Here is a 24,807-nt window from a genome sequence, read left to right as displayed (position 1 = left end):
TGGTACTTTCACATATGGGGTTCTTGCATTGCTATCAGCATAGATTTTTCTGGAACATTTTTCTATTGATCTGTTGGTGGCATCAAACTTCCGTTCAATGGTGCAGGAGATGCTTCTTCTGCCACGTGAGGATTTGGTGGCATAATTAACACAACCTGTGAAATCAATCAGAATGCCATAGGTGAGTCACCCAAATGACTTCAGGGTTTCCCTTTCCTGCCCACACAAGGTCATTATTGTCAGAGTTTACTCTTTCTTCTCTGAATTCATTCTCAAGATCAGTCTGGTGGGCTTCTCAGTCATTCTTTAGATCAGGTTAGATCTAAAGACACACACAGGCAGTGATAACTCTTAGCCCGAGATGCTGACGGCTGTTGCTGTGCTCTTGCAAGTGGGTCAATATCACATATGGTTAACGGTGCCCAACATGTTAGGTAAACCAAGGTGTCTTTCAAGCCAGGTTTGTCATGCTGATGACAATATAATACCCAAATTATGATTTCTTGGTTATAAATAAAACATTGCAAAAACCACACTGGCCCAAAATAGCAGGGATCTTCATGAGACTAAGAAAAATTATGATCCTTCTTCCACAAAATTAGTGTGGCATGGGGTTGCCGGGGAGTGGTGCCGGGAAGAGATAGAGATGTAGGCACTATTTTCCCCAAAGCCACTGCTGTTCTGGATCCATAGCAGGAGACTGGTGGCAGTGACATCCCCCAGCTACGCCAGGAGCAGCCAGGAACACAGGCCTAAATATTACAATATGATGGTTGTTAATTTGTTTGCCCCCATGCCCAAATTCTTGAAATCACTGTAATTCCTGAGAAACTCTCACTTTTAGGATTTTTATAAGGCAAAAGCACACTATTAGAATTAATACAATTTTGTCAATGTCTCTTCTGTGAGGAAGGGCTATGGGGGTGTCGGATGCGGTGTTGCCTGGGAGCCCCCAAAAGAAGACCAAGAGGTACAAAATGATGGAGAAGGGCACCAGAAACACAATCTCATCAAACTATGATTATTTTATTGCTTGGCTGTCAGTTTTGTCTGCCCCTGGGACTTTGGGTAATGAAGCTAATGAGTAGCTGTTGGGGTTTTGCTATCTATTTCCTTACTCCGGAACCCTCAATCCTCGGAGGATGCCCCTACCCTGTTCTTTCTTCCTAGAGCCTCTTTCTTGGTCTCTTCTCTCTTTCCATTTCCCACTTTCCTCTGTGTGTGACATTATTTCTGCTTAGCAGCCAGGACAGTCTGCTGCAGCGGTCAGAGTGAGAAAGTGGGCACACGTGCCCCGGCTGATTGAGAAGTTTGAAGTCCTGATGTTTCTTTGGTAGCCCAGGAAAGGTTGCTATAATAACATAATGGAGTAAAATCTAACACTCCTTGGTGACCTCTCCCCTATGAAATGTTCTCTGACCTGGACTTAGAGGGGAAATTTCACGGTAGTAAGGGTAGGGAAAAACAGCTTTTCTTGAGTGATGGTGGTAGGCAGAATTCTAAGATGACACTCAGTGAGCCACACTCTTGTGATCCCCTCCCCATGAATGGGGGTGTGATGTGTGTATATGAGAAGTTATCATTTCTCTGAGTTTATCAAAAAAGGCGTTATTCTGGATGGAACGAATCTAATCACATGAACTCTTTAAAAGAGCCTTAAGATATCAGAGACTTTCACCCTCCTACTGGCCTCAAAGAAAAAGTGCATTGTCTCGAGTTCTACACCTGAGATGAAAGGAATTCCGCCACATGAGCATGGAAGAGTATCAGAGCTTCAGATGAGACCACAGCCCCAGGCAACTCCTTGATTATAGCCTTGCAAGATTCTGGGTGGAAGTCACACTTCAGCCGTGCCCACATTCTCAACCCATGGAAACTGAGAAGTAATAAATGCATGTTGTTGTAGGCCTCTAAGTTTGTGTAATTGATTACACAGCAATAGACGATGAACACAGACATCTTCAAATGAGGGCCAATACTCACCCCACCAGGGCTACAACACATGACTTCGCATCCAAAGGCAGAGAGGGACACAGCAATGCAGAATTCCAGCAAACTTAAAACAGCCACTATAATATCCATACTCTGGGGAAAAATCCATGACAAAGGAATGTAAGGAATAGAGATGACAAGTTTCAAACATTTACCACTCACTACAACACCAAAAGAGAAAAATCACTGGCCAGGAGTTAGGAAACCTGGCTCCTAATTGCAGCTATTCCCTTGGCCAATTCTTGGTCTGCTGAATGTCATTTCACTTCTTACTTTTTTCACTTTTAAAATAAGATATTTTTTCCCCAGTCCACTACTTTCCAGAGCTATCATGGGCACAGAATTATTTGAAAGTATTTTAAAAAGGGGAAAGGATTTATAAAGATAATTGTCATCTTAGTCTTTTCGAGTACTATAAATTTCATGGAGTCAACACAATAATATGATTCCATATCTTGGTGATTATAGGCAGAATAATGGTTCCTCAGGGAGGTTCACACTCTAATCCCTAGAACCTCTGACTACGTAAGGTTACATGGCAAAGGGGAATTAAAGTTGCAGATGAAGTTAAGGTTGCTTATTAGCTGAGATGAGGGAATTATCTTGGATTGTTCAGGTGAGTTCAAAGTAACAACAGAATCTTTATAAGTGGAAGAGGCAGAAGAGTCAAAGTTCAAAAGAGGTTTGAAGATGCTGCATTGCTTGATTTGAAGATAAAGGATGGTGTGATGAGTCAAGAAATGTAGGCAGCCTCCAGAAGCCAGAAAAGGCAAAGAGACACATCGTCCCCTTGTGCCCCCAGAGAGGAATATGGCCCTGTCAACACTTGCATTTTAGCCTAATGAGACCTATTTTGAACTTCTGACCCCCAGAAATGTAAGATAATCTATTTGTATTGTCTTAAGCCACTAAATTTGTAGTAATTTGTTATAGTAACAATAAGAAACTAATGCATCAATGAACACCAAGTTAATCAATCTTTAATTCATCTCCCAAGAGAACTGGTTTTAGATCATCTTCGGCCAAAACACATGATCAAATTTAGGGAACACTGGGAAGTATACTTATTTCAAATAATCTTACCCTGGATTGATGTGGGGCATTCTTTGGTTATATTCTCTTTTTCTCTCTGTGGTTAGGGATAGTCCCTCTGCTATGGAAGGGCCAATAGACCAAAAGCTCAGGACACAAGTGATGAAGACTCAAGGGGACCTCAAGAAGTTTTGCATTCATTGTTTATTTACTCATGCCTTCAACAGATGCAGCAGCCTCTGTTTCAAGCATTGTTGTAGGCACAGAAGATAGAGCAGCAAACAAAACAGACCACTCCCCTATCTTCAAGGATTTCACCATCTAGTAGGGAAGACTAGGAGTTGGCAAACTTTCTATAATAGGCCAGATAGCATATATTTTAGGTTTTGCAGACCAGTAGGTCTCTGTGGCAAATGATCAACTCTGCTGTTATAACACAAAAGCAATACACAATATATAGACTAGTGGGCTTGGCTACATTTCGGTTAAACTTTATTTACAAAAACAGGCTCTGGGCTGGACTTCCAACAAAAAGCGTATATGTGTTTGAGCCATATGATACTGCTGTCTTTCTAGGTCAGGCGTGGTTGATCATTGGCAATTTCATATGGCTCTGCCTAATGATTCCAGGTAGTATGCTTTCTAACTCCTCTTTTCTACAAAAAGGTCACCTTTTTATAACCTCTTTTTATAATTATATACTTTCTAGTATTTCTTTCTTTTTCTCCCAGGAGAATTGGAGCTTCCTTATGGTAGGGAGCTGATCTCCTTGTTATGTCTTCCAGAATGCCCAGCCTGGGACTGGGCATAAAATATGGGCTCATGGGCTGGTAGACTGATGGTGCAAGTGCCCAGGCAGGAATAGACCTGTTGCTTCAAATTATAGGAAGCCCTTATGGGTGTTCTCTGTTGTAAGGAAAGGCAGAAAAAATGCCCATACAATTATAGGAATTCATAATGGCCTTTGGGAGAAGGTGATTGAGATGAATGAAGAACCAGCTACATAATTTACAGGGTATCTTGTTTAAATTTTTTAAAAGACTTTCAAGACAGCAAAAGCAGAGTATTAAATGAAGTATAAGGTTTTTCTAACTATGAAGCCCTGAGTAACTACACAGGTCCCAAGCTTGTGAGATTAGCCCTGCAAAGCTGGCCAACTCCAGATTTTGTCTCCATCATTGTGCCCTTAAAATCTATGACTGGAGAGATCTTCAGAAACCCAAAGTAAGGTTCTTCTTCAAGACAACAATAGCAAATAACAAGGGGATTAGAGATAAGAAGTTCCGGAATCGAATCTTGCTTTTGCCAATTTCTAACTTAGTGACCTTGGAAAATTTTGTCAAGTTCTCTGAAGAAGCTTTCTATTCTTATTTTGAGGAAATGACATTGCTTACTAAAAAGCCATTTGAAAACTCTAAGTAAATCAGTTTAGCAAAGACACCTCAGAGGTTATTTTGGTGTGAATATAGAGCCCTCAAGACTTACATAGGATTAGCTAGGAATGAAGTAAAAGGAATGCAATTGAATTCTCCCTATTAAGTTAGAAAGAATGTTGAGTTTTCACATACAGGCCAGGGAAGGAGAAAATGAGGAAAAGAGCTAAGCAGCAAGGCGAGAGGCTGAAAGCACATATGAAGCGAAGGGAACAGAAAATTTGGTGGTGCTGAGAATGGCCAATAGACCTTTTCATAGTAAAGATTTAACTGAACATTTAGTCTGCTACAACGTGTGGCAATAACTCTTCCTCCTCACGCTTACCCAATGACCCAAAACTTCAAGAAGTTTTACTGCCTACAAAACATTGTGCCAGTGGTAACTTGCAGAATAAAGCAATTCAGACAGCATCGGAATAAGGGCAGTTGGTACCAAAAAATGGTAAAATACAGCATGGAGACTGAGAAGTTGCCAGGAGCCAGATGTTGAGGCTAAAAGTGGTTAACCTTGCCAGAACTTCCAGAGAAGTTAGAAAGGACACTCACCACTTGCACGATAACAGTCAAGACAATTTTACTTTATTATTAGAGAACCATGTAACTCCATCAGGCTCCATTAGGAAACCCTGTGGACATATAGGGACTGATCTCTGGGCTCCATTTGTAGAGGGGATTAACAGTAATACTGATCAGTGCTTTAAAATCAAACAAAAAATTTACACAAAATGCCTGAACAGTAGCTATTATATTAAGGAGTAGGTGTTCTATAACCGTGAGTTTTTTCCCCACTTTGCCTCATAAAATACAGAGGAGGAGAAAAGAGAAAGAAGAGATGTGGACCTGACTCCTAATTGTTCTATTTCTCAATCACTTCCAACTTCCCAAAGTCATTCAGCAATTAGAAAATGTTGATTATTGCTCTTGCCAGAGCCAGCACTCCCAGACTTGCTTCCACCACAGCATGCCATGAAAAGAGGAAGAAGCACTCACCACTATAAGGGACGTGAGCATGACGCAATCTTCCACTGTCTGACGGTAGTTACAGTAAATGTAATAGAATGGAGAGATACTCGCACTGACTGCACTGATTACCACCCCCGATAGAGCCAAGACAGAGCTGGTGATGTTCAATCCAAGGCTACCTCGGACCTAGAAAAGAATGAAAATCAATTAAACAATCCAACAACATTCTCGGATATATCTCCGTGAATCACTTTACACCCATCATTGCTTTCCCAACACAGTCTATCTTCTCTATCTTGAATATTTCAAGTCTTCTAACTTATCCCCTTACAGTGGTTTCAGCTCTAACCTCTTGCCAAAACACAAATAAAATGCTGTTATTCCCAAGCTTAAAACCTTCAGATGACTTCCCCATGGAAGTCATGAGACAAACCGTAAACCTCCTTAGCACTGTGGTGGACAGCGCCGTCCGTGTCCATCCCTCTCACTGCCTGCCTCATCGTTTTCTAAAGGCTGCTTGCCTCTCACGCCTCTGTGCTTTCTGTGTTACCTCTGCCTGCTGTGTATGTCCTTCAACACACTCTCTTCTCATGGGCAAAGGCAAGGAGGCTTTTTATAAGAACTAAAATTGCTCAGGAAAGTGTGAGAGGTTTCATGCGGCTGTAGCACAAGACGCATTTTAATGGTTGCGGCTGGAGGAGATGCTAGGGAAGCAGATTGAAGCCAGATTTGGAGGGGCCGTATTGATCACGCTCCAGAGTTTGACATTTATCTTTTGAGCAAAGAAAACTCAAATATGATTGTGGTGTTTTTTTTTTTTTTTTATTTCAGCATATTATGGGGGTACAGATGTTTAGGTTACGTATGTTGCCAGGAAAAAATTTGTTGAGATCTGGGCTTTTGCGTTTTGTTGGCTTTATGAAACACATATTGGCATAGAAGTTACAATTTAGATTTGCTTATTCTTATGTATTAATAACTTCAGTGTGAATTTCTTTTATTGAAAACTAAAAATCCTTTATGGACACAGCGGGAATGCAAATTTTAATCAATCTGTCAATAAATATTATGGCATACCAATATTTGGTGTCACTGTCACCTGCTGGGTCTCAAGCTTCAGGGTTGTTTTGGACTGATCCTGCTTGACATTTCAAGAATCCTCTGTATCTTTATGAAGATTCTCTCGGGAACTACTTCGTCAAAATATTCAGTCTCATGTCAGTAATTCTGTCATTAGCCAGTTGTTTGATTATAATTTTTAAAAAAACAGATGCTACTAGGTAAAACTTATAATCACTTCTGATTTTTTAAAAACAAAGAAACAAAATCTGTTTTATGCCCTGACAGAATACATACTTGATTAATCCTTCCTTTCTTGGAATGCCCCCCCCAACAAAATAATAAGAAATATTACTCACCAGACCTTTTGTAGTTCTTTTCTCTGCTGCAATTGACAGGGATCCTGAAATAATAAACTAGAAATAAAAGGAAAAATGCAGATAAAAAGCTTTAAATAAACATTGGAAATCATAACTTAATACAGATTACTTCTAAATTAAATAGGCATGTTGAACAGACCAATTATCTGAGAAGAAACACAGAAGTGGACATGCATAGATATTTTTAATCTTGAAATATTATAATTTTTGAAATTGATAGATTTGAGGAAAAAAATCACATACTAATTGCTATTCATGTTTACAATGTTGATAGGACATTGAATTCAATCCAACATTATTATTGGCTTAAACATTATTGATCAAATATATATAATTGTATTTTCCATAACATGATAGAACATCTGTCTCAGTCTGAAAGTCTTTATTATGTTTAATGGTAAAACCCTAAGACCATCTCATCAAAGTCAAAGTCAAGATAAAGACATAGACTATTATGCCATACTATTCTGAGTATATTAACCAAAATACATACGAAAAATATTTGAAACAAATGGTTAAGATTACTATTGTTTAAATATGAATATAATTTATATTGTAAAAATCTAAAGAATATGAACTAAAAACTACTATAAACTATTTAAAAATTTAGCAAGGCACATGGGAAAACATTATATACAGAAATTATATATACATACTGTAGATTTGTATATGTATTCGTGTATTTGAAGATAGGATTGAATAAAAGCACCTCATTTACCATAGGAAAAAAATATATATATAAAGTATCTCAGAGGAAAAAATTTAACAAGAGATACAAAAGATACATAGGAATAAAACTTTACAATGTCCTAAAAGTACACAAAAGAAAATTTGAACAAATAGACTAATGTGGGAATAATTTTATGGGATTCTAGCAAAGGACAGATAGCTGTTTTACTGGAGACTAAAGAGGCTGAAAATATGAGAAATTTACAATTGGTTCTTGGGACTTATACTGTATAAGGGAGAAAAAAGAGACACTTTATGGGTAAGGTTTAGAAATAAGGCTGAAAGAATAATGGAGGTTAGCCACAAAAAATGTTTCACCAAATAAACAAAGGCTCATCTAGTGAGATGCCTACAATCATCTGAGCACTACCTCAGTTGGCAAACAGCCCTGCAGTCCTAATTATCCACTGAACTCGTGTAGAAGGTTTAAACTATGTAAGCTAGTTTCTGATGTGGTCTTGAAAAGGAAATGAAAAAGGAAGCAGAAAACTAGAGTGGTTAGATGTATGCAATTATTGGAATAGACCCACCCTACTTGAGCCCTGATTCCTGTACCAAATAGTTTTTTTTTTTATTTTAGAGTATTATGGGGGTACAAATGTTTAGCTTACATATATTGCCTTTGCCCTGCGCATGTCAGAGCTACCAGTTTGCCCATCCCCCAGACAGTGCACACTGCTCCATTAGGTGTGAATATACCCATCCCCTTCTCCCCCCTCCCACTTGCCCAACACCCGATGAATGTTACTACCATATGTGCACGTAAATGTTGATCAGTTAGTACCAATTTGATAGTGAGTACGTGTGGTGCTTGTTTTTCCATTCTTGTGATACTTCACTTAGTAGAATGTGCTCCAGCTCCATCCAGGATAATACAAGAGGTGCTAGTTCACCATCGTTTTTTTGTGGCTGAGTAGTACTCCATGGTATATGGGCAGGTTACTTAACCTAAGTCCGCATTTCTTCATCGATAAGGTGAGGATGATAATAAATCCTCCCTCAGAAATTTATGGTCATTATTTGAAATGGAATTGCACATATAAAGCACTTAGTAGAGTGCCCAGATCATAGTAAGAGCTTAATAAAAGCTATTATTGGTATTTTTAGGTTTAAAAAATGTTGTGCAACTTCCTGGAAGTAGAACAGCGTTTTCCATTCTTCAAATCCTGCACTTCTGCTGTAAACAGGTTCGGGGGAGCAAAAGCAAGCTCTATAGTAAAACTTTAAATTATCTCATTTTGAACTTGGTAGATTAATGAAAACCCCACAACACTTGAATAGATTCTCTGAGTCTCACATAAACCTGGATTATAAATTTTATTTTCCTATTGTCAGTAGATGAAACTTGTTATTTTATACTAAATTTCACTCTCAATTTGCATAAAAAACTCTCCTATGTTTTGTCTTGGGGGAAGATTTTTAAACTCTCTTAAATTTTCATTATAATTGTAGTTAATATTAATTATAGTTATTTTCATTAAACTTGTAAAACATATTTTACCAAATAGCAATTCCATTTTCTAAGATAACAGTGTGCTCATATTTGATAGTTGATGGGCTAGACACTGTAAATTGCCTGTGTACCAGCCACATCTCCTTTTCTTCCTTACTAACAAAACCTTCATTTAGCTTAGTCTCCTATGAGCTTCAGGGTAGGGTGAACTCTTCCCAGCTGCAGAGGAGGGTCTTAATTAGTCCAAGCCAATAATGGCAAATCCTTTACCCTTACCCATAGTTGGTTTTGGAATATGCATATAAACATTTACGTAAAGTGTTATGTGTCAACGATATTCCCCTCTGATATGATCTGCCAGCAGTCCTTGAGAACCTTGCCAGCATTAAATTAACCAACCTTGGAAATGACTAGCCACTAAGCTTATTGTTGTAAAATAATCAATAGTTTCAATGTTTAAGCCATTGGGTTTGGCTACATGCTACTGTAATATATCCTAACTGATACATATTAAATATTTAATCTGCCTAACTTTCTATGAGTTTTATATTATTATTACCACATTAAATATGAGAAAATGGAGTCAAAAGAAGTTTAGATACTTTTCTCAAATTTATAAAACTACAAGATAGAGTTGGAATAGGATCCCAGAGATCAGAATATTAACAGCTATGTTATGTCATCTCCAGTTACATCAGAAGGTTTTCTACTTACCATCACCGACCCCCAAATTGTGTATCCAATGTACACTGAAATGGGACATGATCCATATCCATAACATGGCACGGTGACACTCATCACTATTATTCCCAAGCTGAGGTTCATCAGGGAAATCAGGATCTGCACAGTCTAAAAATGGTGAAGAAAGTAAAAATTGATTATTCACCATAAAATTGGTATCCATGCCCCCTCCTTCCCAATCACTGTTACTCTTATTCTCCCTTTTTTGATATAATCATATGACCATCTTGATATTCTCTTATCACTTTTTTTTCCACATAAAGAACCATGAAAATAACAACATAACAAAATTATCTTTCAGAATATCCATCATTGTCCCCATAATTTCAATGTTAAAAGCGGTATATCAGAACCAGCCCAGAGGCAATTTTCTGATATCTAGGATGCTCCTTCTTCCAAGCTGTTGTTTTCCTTCATCATGTGCTCAGAGAGAAGTGACCAAGGAATTAAAAAGCAATTATTCTAGGAAAGAGAAGTAACCTGAAGGAAGGAGAGTGTATACAGAAGGAAACAAAAAAATAAAAGAAAATGTGATATTTTCTTGGGGTCTTGGTGCCTGAGGACGTGAGTATGAGTACAGGGGTCTAAAAATAGGAGAGTTGGAGGAGGGCAGAGCAAGATGGCCTAATAGAAGTCTCCAGCGATCATCTCTCCACCTGAACACCAAATGCAACAACTAACAGTGCAAACAAGCACCAAGAAGAACCAGAAGAACCAGAAATCAGTCGAGTGATCATACCATCTGGTTTTAACATTATATCAAGGAAAGATGCACTGAAGAGGGCGGAAAAGACAACTTCGCGCTGCTTACGCCACCCATTCCCCATCCCCCACAGTGCCATGCAAGCTCACCAAGGGGAGAGAGAATCTGTGTGCCCAGGGGAGGGAGAGTGAAGTAATTGTGGGACTTTGTATTGAAACACAGGGCCATGCACAGGGCATGCACAGGGCAGAATTCTGCTGGTGCCCATGGAGGGAGAATTAAGACCAGCCTAGCCAGAGGGAAATCCTCCATCCCAAAACCTGAGTTCTGGCTAGGCCCACCACTGGCTGAAAAAAGTAGACTGGGGCCTGGACTAAATTCATAGGGCAGTCAGGCCACAAAGGCTGCAGTCCTTGGGAAATTCCTGTGGCTGTGCTGGCTCAGAGCCGGTGAACTTTGGGATCCATGTGACCCAGTGAGATACCAGCAGCTGTGGCCAAGTCAGTGCCTGTGTCACTCCTCTCCCAACTATAGGCAGCACAGTTCAGGGAGAGTCTTCTTCTACTTGAGGAAAGGAAAAGGGAGAATTCAGAGGACTTTGTTTTGTAACTTGGGTACCAGCTCAACCACTGTAAAATTATGTACCAAGCAGACTCCTAAAGCCCAGAGTCCAGGTCTTAGTTCCTAGATGGCATTTCTGGGCCAGAAGGAAACATCTTACCCTGAAGAGAAGGACCCAGTCCTAGGAAGAGTCACTACCTGTGGATTAAAGAGCCCTTGGGCTTTGAATAAACATCAGAGGTAGCCAGCGACAGTCAGCAAGTTATTTTGTGGATATTGATAAATTGGCTCTAAAGTTTATAAGGAGAGGTGAAAGACTCAGAATAGCAAACACAATATTGAAGAAGAAGAGGTTGGAAGACTAACACTATCTGACTTCAGGACATATTATAAAGCTATAGAAACCAAGACAGTGTGGTATTGGCAGAAGAACAGGCAAATAAATCCATGGACAGAATAGAAATCACAGAAATAGACACATCAATATAGTTAATGATCTCTGATAAAAAGCAAACGTAAATAGAATGGAGAAAAGACAGTCTTTAAAAAAATGGTACTAAAAAACTGGACATCCATAAGCAAAAATGGAACCTAGACATAGACCTTATAACTTTCACAAAAATTAACTAAAAATGAAGTACAGGCCTAAATGCAAACCTCAAAACTATAAAACTTCTAAAAGGTAACATAGGCCAAATTCTAGATGACCCTGGGTTTGGTGATGACTTTATCAATACAATAGCAAAGGCAAAATCTATGAAAGAGAAGCTGGATCTTATTAAAATTAAAAATTTCTGCTCTACAAAAGACACTGTTAAGAGATGAAAAGACAAGCCACAGACTTGTAGAAGATATTTGCAAAAGACTTATCTGACAAAGGGTTGTCACCCGAAATATACAACAATCCCTTAAAGCTGAACAATAAGAACACCAACACTACGGTTAAAAAATGGGCCAAAGAACTTAACAGACACCTCACCACAGAAGATATAGAGATGGTAAAGAAACATTTGAGAAGATGCTCTACATCTTATGTCATAGGGAAATGTAAATTAAAATGACAATGGGATTCCACTACACACCTATTAAAACGGCTAAAATCCAGAACACTGACAACACCAAATGCTGACGATGATGTAGAACAGCTGGAACTCTCATTCATTGCTGGTTGAAATCTTCAAAATGGCAGAGTCACTCGGAAGAGAGTTTGGCAGTTTCTTAAAAAATATACAAATTCTTACCACACAGTCCAGCAATTGTGCTTACCCAAAGGATTTGAAAACTTAACGTTCATACAAAACCTGCACACAGATGCTTATAGTAGCTTTATTCATAATTGCCAAAGTTTGGTCCTTCGGTAGGTGATATGGTTTGGATGTTTGGTTCCTCCAAATCTCATGTTGACAGTTTATCTCCAATGTTGAATGTGGGGCCTGGTGGGAGGTGTTTGGGTCACAAGGGCAGATCCCTCATGAATGTCTTGGTGCCCTCCCCACAATAATGAGTGAGTTCTTACTTTATTAGTTCATGTGAGACATGGTTGTTTAAAAGAGCCTGGCACCATCTCCTCCCTCTTTTTGCTCCTGCCCTCCCCATGTGACACGCCTGCTTCCCTCTTCACCTTCCACCTTGATTGGAAGCTCCCTGAAGCCCTGCCCAGAAGCAGATGCTGACATGATGCTTCTTGTACAGTCAGTGGAACTGTCAGCCAAATAAGCCTCTTTTCTTTATAAATTACCCAGCGTCAAGCATTTCCTTATAGCAATGTAAAAACGGACTAATACAGTATGCGAACGCATAAACAAACTGTGACCCATCCAGACAACGGACTCTTATTCAGTGCTGAAAGTAAATGAGCTATCAAGCCATTAAAAAAAACGGAGGAAACTTAAATGCATGTTATTAGGAGAAAGAAGCCAATCTAAAAAAACCCAAAAAACTACCTATTGTGCAATTTCATTTGTATGATTTTCTGGAAAAGCCAAACTATGAAGACAATAAAAGATTAGTGGTTGCCAGGGATTGGGGAAAGGAAAAGATGAACTGGCAGAGCACAGAGACATTTTAGGGCGATGAAACTGCTTTGCATGTTATTATAATGGTGGATACATGTCCTTATATGTTTGTCAAAAGCCATAGAATGTACAACACAGAGAATGAACCCTAATGTAATTTATGGACTTTGAATGATGTGTTAATGTAAGTTCATTGATTGTAAGAAATGTACCACTCTAGCACAGGAGGTTGGTAATGAGGAAGCTGTTGGTGGGGGGAAGCGGGCACAGAGGCTACATCTGTACCTTCCTCTCAATTTTTCAGTAAACCTAAAACTGTTCTAAAACCTAAAGTCAAAAATAAACCTAATGTATGTCAAAATAAACAACATACTTCAAGAAAAATAACTACATTTTCCAAAAATAAAAAATATAAGAGTGGAAAAACAAAAAGGATCCAAAGGGTTCACAGTGACTTTTTCCCAGTGGTTTGAAGATTGGGCTAGAGATAAACCTCCGTATTTCATGCATATTTCCCTGTCACAACCCACCATTCTTTAAACTATCCATTTCTTTTAGAAACACTCACCTGAGCCTCCAGATAGAAATGCTCAGAGGATAGATTTTTCATCCTCTGAGCAGTAGGCTAAGAAAAGGTACCAGAGGGAAACAGTAGCAATATGGGCCCACCAGCTTTTGCTGCTCTTCCATGCTGAGGCTAAATATAATTATCATGGATGACCCAGAACCCTAGAATAGATCTGAAGTCAATATATTTTAAATATAAGTAAATTGGAAGCATGATGTGATAGACTATTGTATCATTTTTCAAATGATAGGTTCTGAAAATTGAATGCTGTTGTCTCTTGGGCTGATTTATGTATTGTAAGGCTAATGGGACAGTGTATTGGGCATTAGTTCTGATCAGCTGTGAGTTTACAACACCATTGCCCTTCTCCCAGATCCGTAAGCAACTTACCCCAAGGACTTTGGGTTTCCCCTTCAAGAACTTCTCTTGCAACCTTTTCCACGTATATGAGTGTAGAACAGCAGGCTGGGGCACAGCAAGGCCAGCTGTGGTCTGTTCCATTCTTTGCATGGTTTCCATGGTAGCAGAAAAAGTGCTACAATAAAAAATGTAATTTAGGATGAGGTCCTGAAAATAAGAGAGGGGCATGACACTTTGAGGCAGGTTCCTCCCTAAGGACAAAATCTGGTCTACATTCTCCTCCTATATTATATTAACTGTTAAAGTCAGAGAAATCGAAGCAGCAACATGGGCGTGGAGGGGGGCAGAGAGAGAGAGAGAGAGAGGTGCTAAATGCCATGGATATCAAGATGCTAGAAAGTCTTGTAGAGAGGGAAATATGGACAGAGTGAGATAAATATGTTGGATCTCTCAAATTAGAGAAATTTCTTCAAGTTCAAATCCTGAGTCTGCTCAGATTTTATCTCTATCCCTATTATTGTCTAGTCCCTTGATTATAAGTATTTGCCCATTGAAGGATGACTTTTATAATAGCAATAAACTACACAGACTTATGTGCTTTCCAATTTATTGTGTAGTTTTTTTTATAGTCTCCCTTTTCTAATCAGAGCACAGTCAAATTCTTGAGCTAGAAACCTTCCTAGGTTCATCTTTACCGAGTGTGGTTTATGTAACCTTATATCTTGTCCTGTAAACTCTGAACTTTGGGAATGGAACTTACGGTTCTGAATCATATCCTTGGCACTACAAATTTAAATCTTTTATCCTACTACAGTGCTTTAAGTCCCGGCTTGCCAATGTATAGCAAGGATAGATAAAATTATTTTTCTGAGACTCCAAGCACAAATACATTACTCTTTTGCCTCTTTCTCTCCTCAACATAATAATGCCAATCAGGTTATGTGAAGATAGGTTTAAGCTGCATGAAAATTTTTATCTATTTGTTTGAATTCATATTCAGATGCTTCATGTCCCACTTCCATAAATTTTGGGGGAAGTGAACCTTGCTAAGATTCTTCAAGCCACGGTTGCTTCTGATACTATTTATGCTTCATTGAGGCCCCATAAAAGTCTCAAGTTTGAATATGTGTGTCTTTTCATTATTAATAGTAGCGTAGATGAAAAAAAATTATAGCAATCCAAATTTGCTATGTTCAGGAAAAGAATTCGGATTTCACTGGCAAGTGTTATCAACCTATATTTGTCTTTGATCAACTAAGGGAAATACATTATTAGCTGTGCATCAATAAAAATGATGTAAATCAAAGAGAGAGGGTCAATTTTAGAGAAAGATAGAGGGAAAATGCCTAAATAAAAAATGAAAATAAAAGATTAATCATTTAAAATATTAATTTAATTTTAGTAAGATATATATTCAAAGTTACGGAGAGCAGTAAAATAAAAAGTACAAAATTAAAAATCATAAAATAGTAAGTTAAGTAATGTTTCTAGATCCCAAGAAAGAGCTGACACTGTGCCCTGCCCCACATGGCCTGAGCGGCTACTGTGCTGCCCCTTCTTGGAACCAATGGTTGAGTGTCTCTTGCTCCAGGCACGAGTAGCCATTGCTCTCCTCCACCACTGCCCCACGCCCACCTGGTAGCCTGCGGTACCCAAGTGGAACTTCTGCTACTCCCTGCCCCTTGGGGCCAAGCTGCCATGGAACAGCTCCGCATCCCAGTGGCTGGTGCACTCTGCCCCTCAGGGCCCAAGCCGAAACTGCCCCATCCTGTGGGGACCCAGAGCCTTGGCTGAGCTGTGCCATCCGATCCTCCAGGCCAAACAACCTCAGTGCCCCACCCCTGGAGTCTGAGCCGCTGAGGCACTCTGCCTTCCCAGGGAGTGGAGTCATTTCTGTACTTCTCCACGGTCCCCAAGGGCCAAGCCGCGGTTGGGCTTTGCCATTCCTGGGACCATCCTGCCACTGCACCCAGCCGCACAGAGCGTGGGCTACTGCTGGGCTCCACAGTCCCAGGGTAGACAGTCACCACTGCATGATACCCTGTTGTCTGTGGTCAGAGTTGCTGCTGTACCCTGTTTCTGGGACCTGGATTGCAGTTGTAACCTGCTCCCCGGGGGCTGGGCGTTCAGAGCACCCCTTCTTCCGTGGAGCCGTGCTCACGCTGCACGCTGCCCCGCAGAATCGGAACTTGTTAGTTGATGCTGAAACAAATTAAGACTTCTTTTTTCTGATAAATTATCCAATCTGCAGTGTTCTGTTACACCAGAAGAAAACAGATTGAGAAAAACATCAAAAATATAAATTGTCATGGGGAAGATAAAGTTTAGAGTTTTTGTATGTGACAGATGTTAGGTTGTTATCAGGTTAAAATAGTGAATTATAATTAGAAGATGTTTTATATGAACAAAAGTGGATAGAGCCTCAGAGACCTGTGGGACACAACAAAGCGTACCACCATATATTAATACATAATGGGAATCTCAAAAGGAGAGGAGAAAAAGCAGCAGAAAGAATAGATTAACATTTCACAAACTTGAAAAATATGAATCTACATATCCAAAGAGCTCAAGAAACACCAAGTCAGATAAACCCAAGGGTATCCTCCACTAGACACATAACATTCAAATTGTTGAAAATTTAAGATAAAGAGAGCATCTTGAAAGCAGCAAGAGAAAGACACAAAATGATTGGAGGAAGAGGGATAAAAAAATAGTTAAAACATACAAATCGTAACCAAAAGTGAGTTGGAATGGTAATACTAATGCAATGTGATAATAAAAGGGTCAATTCACAATTGGAGCCTCATAATTATAAAGATATGTGCACCTAAAAACCCTAAAATATGTGAAGCAAAACTCAGCAATAATAGTTAGAAATGTCAATACCTCACTTGAGTAGAAAAACTAGGCAGATCATAAGAAAACAGGACTTGAACAACACTATAAACCGACTAGACTTAACAGATATTTACAAGGAACTCCACCCTACAACCTGTACATGAACTTTCTTAGCAGCATTATCCATAATACCCCAAAGGTGGAAACATCCCAATTGCCTATCACGTGATGAGAAGAAATGTGCAAACGAAATAGATCTTCCGTTCACCAGACTAGTGCAGTGGATCCTCTTAAGGAAAGAGGCTCTGGAATTACAGCACCTGGATCTCAAGTCTGGCTCCGCCACTTTTCTAAATCAATTAATCTTGTGTTTCTGCAACTCTATCATGTGAATAATAGTGCCTATGTCTTGTGGGAATTTAACAATGAAATAATACATGTAAAACATTTAAACGAGTACATGTCGCATAATAAATCTAAATACATATCAACTATTATGGTTGTTGTTCCTACTATTACTTATTGTCTAGCTTCAAGTATAAAACAGACTTCCACTAACACTCCTGCCACTCAAGGACATGCTAGAGAGGGACTTTATTCCTGGCATTCTTCTGCTCCAATCTGCTCCTGTCTTGGGGAAGTGGGGAGACCGAGGAGAGGGGCCTGCCTATAGGATTGGTCAGAGCATGGTATTCATGGGGCTCATGTGGTCAGTGGTTGAGTCTTCCTCTCTTTCGCGATTTGTCTAAAAGATTGGTCAGAAGAGTCAGAGTTGTCCTATTTTTGCTCTCACAGGATAAGCTAGATATAGGGCTACGCAGAGTCAGGCAAAGAAGCCTTCCTCTTTATCTTGCCATCTCTTTTCTGATGATAATAGGGTTTGTAGGTAGGTTACATAGTACATGCCATTGAGTAGGTGTATGCAGACCTATCTGTAGACTTTAGCATCCTCTGAGCAGAACACAAGATGTAGATTCAGAGAAAAGAGATAGAATAACATAGGAGACTTTATTTTTTGTCTTAAATCTAATCCATACCCTCTAATCCTGTTATACTTGGGAGAACTGTCTTCCTCTGAGCTTAATTTATAGTCATCATGATAAAGCCCATAATTTGATCATTTAGTAACTTGTCCCAGAAGGGAGAAGAGGTAATCTTTATTTCAAACATTAGAAGACCTAAATTGAAAATAGCCAGTCTTCCTCAAAATTTCTCTTTTGAAAAAGTAATGTGGTGCAAGGAAAAGTATGTAGAAATTATTTCAGAACCCTACAAGAGTGGCACCAGCTAAAGGTAACAAGAACCATAATATGGCAATGGGACTACAAGTGTCCTTTATTTGTGGAAGGTTCGACAATTAACTGAGTTGTCTGTGTTAAATACCTGGTAGTTTGTCGCTGATGCCTTCTGTTACCTACCCTCTAAGTCCAATTATATTCTAATACTACAGAACCGCTTTTCAACTCTCTATAGTTCTCCCACCTCCTCAAACCAAGCCATTATCCTATTTTTATCAGGGGTATTGTCATAGCCTCTTAATGTTCCCCTGTGTCCATTCGTGGCCTTGTATGTCCATTGTATCCCTCATTTTGTAGCCAGGATAATTATGTAAAAAAATGCAAAAACAGTTGTGTCACCCACCTCTTTAAAATCCTTCCCTTGCATTCTCCTATCCTTAGTATAAAGTCTGAATTTTTAATGTTGTTAAGAGAAACTCTGTTACTTCAGCTCACACCTATTATCCTAACCTTTCCTTGAATCTCTCTCCTATTTATTAATATTTGTTTATTTAGAGACACAAGCTTGATCTGTTGCTGAGGCTGGAGTGCAGTGGTGTGATCCTAGCTCACTGTAACCTCCAATTCCTGGGCTCAAGAGATCCTCCCACTTCAGCCTCTTGAATAGCTAGGACTACAGGTGCACACCACCATGCCTGGCTGATTTTTAAAATTTTTTGTAGAGACAGAGTCTTGCTATGTTGCAATCCTCACCTCGGCCTCCCAAAGCCACCATGCCTGGCCTTCTCTTTTTCATTTTTAAAGCCCTGCAACATAGTGAGATCCTGTCTCTACGAAAATATTAAAAAATAAAAAAAAATGGCCAGGCATGATGGCGCATGCCTGTAATCCTAGCTATAATACTTGGGAGGCTGAGGCAGAAGGATCACTTGAGTCCAGGAGTTTGAAGCAGCAGTGAGCCATGATCGTGCCACTGCACTCTAGCCTGGGCAGCAGAGCAAGACCCTATCTTAAAAGAAACAAAAACAAAAACAAATATACTTGACTTATCTCAGTTCTTTCAGAGCAGGAATTTCATTTCTATACTGGGACATTCGCATAGGTTGAGCCCATTTGCAGGAATATTCCACCCCTCCCATGACCACCATGCAATAAGAATAACAAAAAACCCACCCCAGCATCTAATCTTGTCATACACTAATCATATAGAAGTCTCTGTCTTCTCTGATGCAATTCCCCACCTCCCTCAGTCCCCACATCTGGAACACTAAACCAACGTTAGTAAGTAAGGGTTTACGAAATCTCTTTTATTTCCCTTTTACACCATAGAGGCCAAAGTTGTTGTAAACTTAGCTAAAGATGATTCCTCTTAGTCCAACTAAATGTGTACTTTAATTTTTAATGTAAAGGAACCTCTGCCTTGGTGTCTCAGACATCCTTCAGACCTAAGATTTAGGAAATATAAATTCTGTCTTATCAAACATGCTGGTGACTCTTCTGCCTTTAGCATCTCTCTAGTAAGATTGTAAACTTCTTCTTCTACATTATATCATATTATATCATTATATTTTCTAGCAGTTTTTTTTGAAACCCTAAAGAATCTGCTGAGAATTTCTGAGAAACACAACTAATTCCTTTCATACGTCGGAAGGGGTAACTGATTTTGTGTTGCCAATATAGATGTGGATGTCTATTTTGAAATTTGCTGAAAAAGCAGTGGCTGCCTCAAACAGTCTTTCTTATGAAAATAATAGTGGTTATTACTGTACATATCAGTGATTGAGGATGCATACAAGTGACGCCTACGGTCTTTCCATAATTCTCTGGTGACATAGGTCAGGTTCTGGTGCTCTGCCTTTATAAGAAACTCTGGCCATAAATTTATATAACTACCTTCTAGCTTCACCCCACAGAAACCCATGTGTTAATAACCTAGGACAGGTAAATTCCCCAAGGACAAAAATGTGCATTGCTCAGCTTCCCTGTTTTTGAATACCACGGAAACCAAAACCAAAGAGGATATTGGACAGATATGAAGGACATTTCTTCCAGGCTGGGGAAGAGTCTAAACCTTAGTTTTGTCACACCATATATGACACATATCAGGCTATTGACAACTGGTGTCTTTTTTTCCCCCCTTGTACAGAGAAGGAGAAACTTAGACAACTGTTCCTCCTTCTTCTATTGGCTCCAGTCTCCTTACGGATCCACATCACCGCCAACCTTTTGTTTCCTTATTTTTGTATCACCATCCCCATCCTGGGTCGCAGCCGTCAAGGAGGGGCATGAGGAGAGTGGTGCAAAGGGCCAGCGTTCCCTTCTTTGGCAAACTTATAAAATAGATGAGAAACCCAAACGGAGGCCTGAACCTGGATGGTTTGTTAGAGGATGATGATGGGGATGTAGAAATAGTGACCTAGGCAGGGAAAAGGCCTGGACTAAGAACCAAGAAGTCTGGGATTTTTAGCTCCTAGTTTTTTTGTTAATTTGTGTGATTCTGGGTATGTTATTTCCCTTTTCTGGGTTTCATTTACCTCATCTGAGGAAAGATTGCACCAGGCACAGTTACCTCCAAGGTTTTTTCTCATCCCAAGAATGCTAAAAGTCCTCAGGGTGTCTTTCACCAGTAGACTTCTTCATGAGCAGCTTCAGTTTATGGCCTGGGTGCCCCATGAATGGCGCCAAAGACCACTGGAGAACGTGGTCAGGCCACTGTCTGTCCCCAGACCAGCGTAAATGCACAAGACTGGCGACCTTGCCTTCACCCCACTCCATCTCTACCAAATTGTGCAAGGGGCAGATCTTTTTCTTAAATGTTGAATTATAAAAATAACAAGTCAGAGAATAAAGACCATAGAAGAAGGAGCATTAAGAGTAGATGAGATAATTAGTTAAAAGTTTAAAATATTGCTTTTAGGTTTTTGATAGCCTGGGAATTTAGAGAACAAAAACAACTAAAACAACCTCATCTAATATCTAGCTTCAGCTTTTAGGATTCTTTCCTAATTCTCCTAATTCTTCCCTAATTCCCCTTTGATGCTCTGTGTCAAAGACTGCTCCTCACCCCCCATCCCCACCAAGGGTACATCTAAAGGTGCTCTCAACCTACCTCCAACCCAGAATGAAGCTTGCCCGTGGGAAGTGGTCTCAATTTTTCTAATTCCACTCCCAGAAATCCTAGAATCAGGAAATGAAAAAAAAAAAAAAAAACATTAACCCAAAAGCCTGGGAAAGCAATTCCCTGGACCTACCTTTCTTCAAGCCTGCAATGTCTGCTGTGTGTCTGATGAGTGGCTCTGGGCAAAGGCCTCAAGGTTCTTTAGAGGATCCAGATACAGTCACCTTCCCCTACTCCACACCTCACTGCAATCCTCTTCTTTAAATCTGCAGTCCTCTTCTTTTTGAAACCCTAAAGGCTATGCTGAAAATTTCCGAGAACAACTAGTTCCCTTTTTATGTCGAAAGTGCCGATTTTGTGTTGCCAATATGGGTGTAGAAGTCTATTGTCAAATTTGCTGCAAAAGCAGTGCCTTTCAGCACTGCTTTTATAAATTGCAGTTTCATTTGGGGCAGGAAAAAATAAATACCACAAAAATATAAATAAATATTAGTGGTTATTCAAATCCAACTTCAATGGCTTCATGTTTTAACAATATTCTTCACAGTATCCTTTCCTCTGAATTCTGAATACAGAATCATCAGTTATTCCAAACTGCCTATAGTATATTCAGAAATCCAAAAAAATAGTATTCTCTGCCAATCATTCATAATAATTTGCTTTAATAAAATAGTGAATGAATTAAAACTATATTATAAACATTGGGATAAAGTCGACGGACTTTGATTCAAGAAGATTATTATACTTGCTATGGTTTCTAGGAAAAGGGTATTAAAATCATAAGATTAAGAGCTAAGAGGGAGGACAGATGGTCAATGATACTAAGGGAAAACCAGGACAGAGAGAATCCATGAACTCTAATCACATTTGCAATAATTCTTTGCTATGAAGACTTTCTAGGCAACAAGGTGGCTGAAGACAATAAGATACATTACTGAGAGTGAGATGACCCAAGTTTTAATCTCAGCTCAGCCACCGGCCTCCATGTGATGTAGAGTAAGGTTTTGTTTCTTCATCTTTCTGAGTGAGGAGTTGAAATAGGTAAGTTCTAAGGACCCAACAGCCTGATCTCCAGGGATTCCACACTTGATTGGCTCTTCCCATCTGATTATCTCACTGGCAATATGAACCAGCTTATTTGAGCACCTCCTCCCTTGCCATCAATACCATGTATACCTCATTATTATTCTTTCTGACAACCTGAGGATATTACTCTGCAAAACTCTTGAAATATATTGGGCTTAATGGAAGATGCTGGCACTCAGGCTGGGAGAGTTTGAGTTGAGCTGTCTGTAACATAGCACACATAAGCAGAACAGCAGGGCTGAAAGACCAATATCGCAACCAGTGTCTTCTGCAACAAAGAAGAGTGGATGGTGCCTGAGTCTTCACCCTTCAACACTTTAAATATTTTATTCCATGCTTCTCTTGTTTGCATAGCTTCTGAAAAGAAGCCCAATGTAATTCTTACCCTTGTTCCTCTATAGATAAGTTGGGTTCCCCCCAACCCCTCTTTTCCCTTTTCTGGCTTCTTTCAAGATTTCTCTTTGATTTTCTGCAGTTTGAATATGATACGTTTAGGTACAGAGGTGTTTTGATATTTAGTGTGCCTGGTGGTATTCTCTGAGCTTCCTGGATCTATGATTTGGTATCTGTCACTAATTTTGGAAGAATCTCAGTCATTATTTAAACTTCAAATATTTCTTCTGTTCCTTTCTCTCTTGCTTCTTTTTCTAATATTTCAATTATGTATATATTAACCCTTTCAAAGTTGTCTCACAGTTTTTGAATATTCTATTCCATTTTTTTTCATTCTTTTTTCTCTTTGCTGTTCAGTTTGGGAAGTTTCTATTGACATATCCTCAAGCTGCTAACTTTCCCCAGCCTTGTCCAGTCCTCTGATGAGACTTTCAGAGACAATCTTCATTTCTATTGCAGCATTTTTGATGTCTACCATTTCCTTTTGATTCTTTCTTAAAGATTCCATCTCTCTGCTTATATTACCCCTTCATTCTTGCATGTTGTCCACTTTTTGCATTAGAGACCTCAGAATGTTAGTCATAATTATTTTAAATTTCTGACCTGATAATTCCGAAATCTCTGCCGTATTTATCTTGTTCCACTGCTTGCTTTGTCTCTTTATGCTGCATTTTTTGCCTTTTTAACATCCATTGTAATTGTTTTTCGATGGCTGGACATAGCATAAAAGGGACTGAAGTAAATAGCCCTTTTGTGTGAGGAATTTTGTTTATCTGGCTAGAAGTTAAGCCACATTTACTGTTTGCTGCAGCTATTTGTGTCAAAGCCTAAAATATCCTCTAGTATCCTTGTTTTGGTCTCCCCTGTGATCCTTTGGTCTATCTAGAGACTACTTCTCAAATAGGGTCTGAGGTTTACAGTTTTTAGCCCCCACCCCAACTTATGTGAGGCAGGAAGGCTAGAGGGGGCTGTAGCTGAATATTCCATCTCCCACATGGAGGGCTAGAGGAAGGTGGAGTTGGGGATATCCCTTAGCTCAGGTTGGTTAGGCTCTGATAAAACCCAAATAGGTTAGACTCTGGTAAAGTAGTTTTCCTTGAGGGTAGACTTTGGTTAAAGACAATAAAATGCTCTGGGAGTATTTCAAAATGGTTATTTTACCTTCCCCAGCCAGAAACACAAGGCAATTTTCCCTGAGAACCTGGTAAGACTTTTGGAGGTAAACTTCATGAAAGTGTGGGACCTCTCCCCCAACACTGGGCCCCATGGAGTTTTCACCTTTCAAGTTAGTCCACTTTGAGAACCCAGCAATTCATCAATGACAATTGTATTTCCCATACTGGTAAGCTGTGACTCTGTTTATGCCTGTCTCTCCAAATCTGGGGGCAGCAGTTGTCCTCGTGATCTCAAATCCCTGAAGAATCTAGAAATATTTGCTGATTTGGGGTTTGCTCAGCTGATTTCTTATTGTGAGAATAGGTGTGGCAACTTTCAAGCTCTTTTCATGTCAGACTAGAAGCCAGAAGTCCCAGCCTTCATCTTTTATTAAAAGGTGATCTAGGTACGAAAGCTACATGAAACATCAGGAAAAACAATGGCAACACCATTAGAAAAAGAAAACTGCTCAATCCAAGGTTGAGATTTATACCTATTGCCAGTTTTTTTTTTCTCCCTGGAGGGGAAGAAAGGGAGTGAGCAGACACTACATCTTCTCACCCATTTATACTTTCAAACTTCCCTGTTCATCATCCCTGTGAGCCAAAGCCAAGTCGCGTTTGATCGTTTCTCTCAGGAGGGAGGACCATATGGTTTAATGGAAAGGACATAGTAGTACTAAGAAGCAGCAGATCTGAGCGCTGGACTTAATTTGGTCATTTGCCAACTGTGACTGGAAAAATTTCAACTCTCCTACATTTGGTATAATAAAGCAAACCATTCAGGCTTGTTTGGAGAATTAGGGACTATAAATAGAGAAAGGGCAAAGCATTTCTTTTCCTGTCCTTTCTCGGCATTGGTGCAGCCTCTGGCAATAGCTGCCTCTTCCACAATTCCACTACAAGGAGCACCTCTTCCAAGATTCCTGCTCTTGTTGGACTCCATTAATATTAATATGAAGTTCTCTTCACATTCCTTCCTGCTGTTTCT

The 24,807-nt window shown here is 39.5% G+C and overlaps 1 protein-coding gene across 1 annotated transcript; it reads right to left on the bottom strand.

Moving 5' to 3' along the window:
* On the bottom strand, window positions 1-21,392 carry LOC105810001 (membrane-spanning 4-domains subfamily A member 4A-like). Its single transcript, XM_012643909.1, has 7 exons — window positions 21,317-21,392; window positions 14,020-14,164; window positions 9,756-9,890; window positions 6,839-6,895; window positions 5,448-5,606; window positions 1,984-2,085; window positions 1-155 (listed from the first exon to the last, which is right to left on the bottom strand). Exons 2-7 carry the CDS (start codon window positions 14,146-14,148, stop codon window positions 63-65), a joined length of 675 nt encoding a protein of 224 aa, XP_012499363.1. The 5' UTR covers window positions 14,149-14,164; window positions 21,317-21,392; the 3' UTR covers window positions 1-62.
* Window positions 21,393-24,807: the final 3,415 nt, after the last annotated feature.

Source organism: Propithecus coquereli, unplaced genomic scaffold (genome assembly GCF_000956105.1).
Source record: "Propithecus coquereli isolate 6110/MARCELLA unplaced genomic scaffold, Pcoq_1.0 Scaffold202, whole genome shotgun sequence".
Classification (NCBI taxonomy): domain Eukaryota; kingdom Metazoa; phylum Chordata; class Mammalia; order Primates; family Indriidae; genus Propithecus; species Propithecus coquereli.
This window is presented reverse-complemented; position numbering and strand designations above follow the sequence as displayed.